This window comes from Triticum aestivum, chromosome 7D, assembly GCF_018294505.1.
Source record: "Triticum aestivum cultivar Chinese Spring chromosome 7D, IWGSC CS RefSeq v2.1, whole genome shotgun sequence".
In the NCBI taxonomy this organism is placed as follows: Eukaryota; Viridiplantae; Streptophyta; class Magnoliopsida; order Poales; family Poaceae; genus Triticum; species Triticum aestivum.
The window spans coordinates 246,132,921-246,136,530 of NC_057814.1; the positions used below are offsets into that span (position 1 = coordinate 246,132,921).

At 47.8% G+C, this 3,610-nt stretch overlaps 1 protein-coding gene across 1 annotated transcript; it reads left to right on the forward strand.

Moving 5' to 3' along the window:
- Positions 1–1,126: 1,126 nt before the first annotated feature.
- Positions 1,127–2,557, forward strand: LOC123168449 (NF-kappa-B-activating protein). Its single transcript, XM_044586335.1, has one exon. The coding sequence runs from the start codon at positions 1,463–1,465 to the stop codon at positions 2,372–2,374; it is 912 nt and encodes a 303-aa protein (XP_044442270.1). The 5' UTR covers positions 1,127–1,462; the 3' UTR covers positions 2,375–2,557.
- Positions 2,558–3,610: the final 1,053 nt, after the last annotated feature.

Here is a 3,610-nt window from a genome sequence, read left to right on the forward strand (position 1 = left end):
CAACCTTGGAATTACTGGAAACCGGGCAAGGCTAGCTGCTGCAATGGAACAACATGTGTTTGATGGGCCCTGCCGCCACACACCGTGGCGGCAAGTCTCCAGCAGTAGCTGCTCTTTGTTCTTCCTGTGTTGTTAGCAAGTGTGAAATAGGCATGTTTGACTGAGATTTGAATCAATTTAAAAGTCGATTTTGAAGATGCTACAGTTGAAGAAAAGATAGATCAAGGTAAGATGTTTCCATTTTTGTGTTTTCCGCTCACATTCACGGTGGTTTTGTACTGTATGATTAGTCTCTAACTTTGTATTCTTTGCTGTATTTGGCATTTGATAATAATTTTTTGTAGTGTTTTGGAGCATTTGGAAAGTACAAAACGTTCGTGTATGTAAGCGAAAAACATAAAAATGGATAGATCTTAACATACACGAACGTTTTGTACATACACAAACGTTCATATGAGTGCCTGCTGTGCAGCTAATTTTCCATGAACGTTTGGGGTTTAGGGTTTAGGGTTCTGTACATACATGAACGTTCATATGAGTGCAGACGGCAAAGTTTCTGATTCCTGTAGTAACGGTAACAGTTACTGACTGTAAATCTATTTTGGCTCGTGATATTGAAAATAGAGTATTGTCAGTGGTTCCAACTACTGTTCTCTTAGATACTCACATGGAAAAGCTTTTCTTAATTCTAGATCCCATTGCCGATGCGGTTCCTTGGCCAATCTCGAGAGTGGATAGTTCTAAATGTTAACAACTTCCTTTCCCGATGTCTACTTACAGTTTCATATTTTGCCATCATACTTAAAAGGTTGCACGATATTTTGCGGGACTAGACTCTCCAACATTATTTGGGTGACAAAGCATGGGGCATGATACTCTCAATGTTGGCCACAAAATCAAGCCTGTAATGCTCCTTCTTTCCTGACTTGCAGTTACACAAGCACTGCGCTTTGAATTTCTAAGGGCACACACACACACACGATGCAAAGTGTATTCAAGTGAGTCTCAAAATAGAGTAGATCTAGTGATGATGATTTTTTTACAACTCATTCTCTCAAATGAAAAGTCCCTCTACATATGCTTCATGGAAAATTAGCTGCACAACAGGCACTCATATGAACATTTGTGTTTTCAAATGCAATAGGCATTTTCTCTAACATACACGAACGTTTTGTATATACACGCAGCACGCAGCCAGGTTCCTCCCGAAGAGGGGAGTATCGTGTGGCTGCGTGCTGGTACGACCGGCCCAAAGTTGGGCCGGCGCGCCCGCTCGTAGTAGTGTCTTTTTGGAAGGAAAAAATATTTTTGTTCGCTGAGAGAAACTAATAACTCGGAGAAACTCGACCCTGCCTTAACCATAGCCTGTACAGATCGCAACGCCAACCGCCGACCCGAGAGGCCGATCAGAATTGGAGACCCCAAGCCAATCTCCGCCTCCCCCTAAACCGAAAGAAAAACAATGTCCGCCATGCCGCGCCTGGAGACGCAGACGAAGCCCGGCGTCCCTTCGGTAGCTGGCTGCGGTGCGGCCGCCTCCCGCGGCCGACGTCGCCACCGATCTCCTAGTCCCCCTCTCCATCGCCACAACGAAGCTGATGGCGCAGACCATGGGGTATCAAATTTAAGCGAATCGGAGGGTTCCAGGACCGACAGCAGGCACCGACGCCGCCGTAAGGGACGTGGACGCAGCAGTAGTGGCAAGAGAAGCCGTCGCGGTCGATCGCGTGGCAGCAGTAGCGACAGCGATGTTGACTCGGAGACCTCCTACGAGAGCAGGAAGAGATCAAGGAGAAGCAGCAACAATCGCTCGAGTGGGAAGAAAATCAAGGGATCCGATTTCGGCGGCTCCGGTAAACACGGCCGCGCCGCCAAGGGCAATGCCAAGGCCGGCGATGAGAAGAAGGACGCGATCGAGTTTAAGAATATGTCCGCGTCGAGGAAGCAGCAGCCGGCTCCGGACGACGTCCCGGGGCCGCTACCGTTGCCCCGCGTCGACGTCGATGTCCAGGTCAAGTACGGCGGCGCGCTCCGGCCGGGGGAGGGCGACGCCATGGCGCAGTTCGTGCAGCAGGGGAAGCGGATCCCGCGGCGCGGCGAGGTGGGCCTGTCCGCCGAGGAGATCCAGAGGTTCGAGGAGGCCGGGTACGTGATGAGCTGGAGCAGGCACTCGAGGATCACCGCCGTGCGCCTCCGGAAGGAGAACCAGGTGTACAGCGCCGAGGAGAAGCGCGCGCTCGCGACCTTCAACTACGAGCAGAGGGCGATGCGGGAGAGCAAGGTCAGGGACAACCTCAGGCGCCTCGTGGACAAGACGCTCGGCAAACTCGCCGAGACAGAGCATGACCCCTTCGCCATGCCTCCTTCACGTTAGGTAGCAATCGAGTAGCAACAATTTGGTCGACTTCAATCAAATTCAAAAATAAAAACAATTTGATTGACTTCGCTGCACATCTTGGCCTTAAACGTAGTATCTGTAAAGTCTGCATTATGTCATACATGCTTTTAGTGTCTGCATAAATCATCGTCAGGTATTGAGCATCTTTGTTTCAGTGTTTGGTGCATAACATAGCTTCACGTTCGTTGGTTGGTGAATTACCATTTTATATGCTTGGCCTTCAGTACATGCAACATTCAGATCAGAATCAGCACGTGATGTTTCTAGACCTGCGTATTGAAGCATTACTGCACAAATGCTTCTTTTTACATTCATCACTCGATTCCTGTCAAAAGTTATCAGTCCAGGACATATGACATTTGTCAAAAGTTACCCATGGCTGCACTGAAGAAAGCCGCAAAAAGGATCGGAAATATGTTGGCTCTTGCTTTATTATGACAAGTTCTCTCTGAGTCTTCTGTTTCTTACATCTGTCTGTATTTGGGCTTCTATTAGAGCATGTACAATGGTGGCATATGAATGCAGATGTCTCATAACTAAAAGTAGTTTGGAGTATCTATATTTATTTTTTTTGTCCCCAATGCAAGCTAACAATAGCGGGCCTCGTTAAGAGATAGAAAATAAAGACTCTAGTACACATGCATCTTTATTTTTCACTGCACACTGGACCACACTTTATCTCTCCAAGCACCCGCCTCCTGCAGAGAATTCCGCTTCCCTATCCGAACCTATTTTATCTAATATCCGATCCTACATGGCATACGAGGCATCACCCTGAGACTATGCATTGTACATGCCCTTAGCTTCCAGCTGAATGGCCCGGCGTACATGAACTTTATGCCGCATCTAGCTGCATGTCTTCTAGTTCTAGCTGGGCTACACGGTGTACAAAATTCATGTCAAATGCATGTTTGAAATCGTAAATTTCAAAACGATCGCTTTATCGTCCTAGAAGAGGATGATTACTATCATATCCTTCAAAGGTTGACTAATGGTGATATCGCTCAATCGATGGACGACAAGTGTGCTTAACCCCTGCCAACCACATGCATACATTACAGTTGTCCATCTTAGTGAGTCACGACCGATGTTGGACACCTCAGTAGCACAAACCATGACTCCAAGGCAGTCCCTATTACCCTCCCCAGCCAGTGAACGACGGGGCTCTGTCAGATTAGGGGAAGGTGTTGGTGATGACAGACATTGCACTTG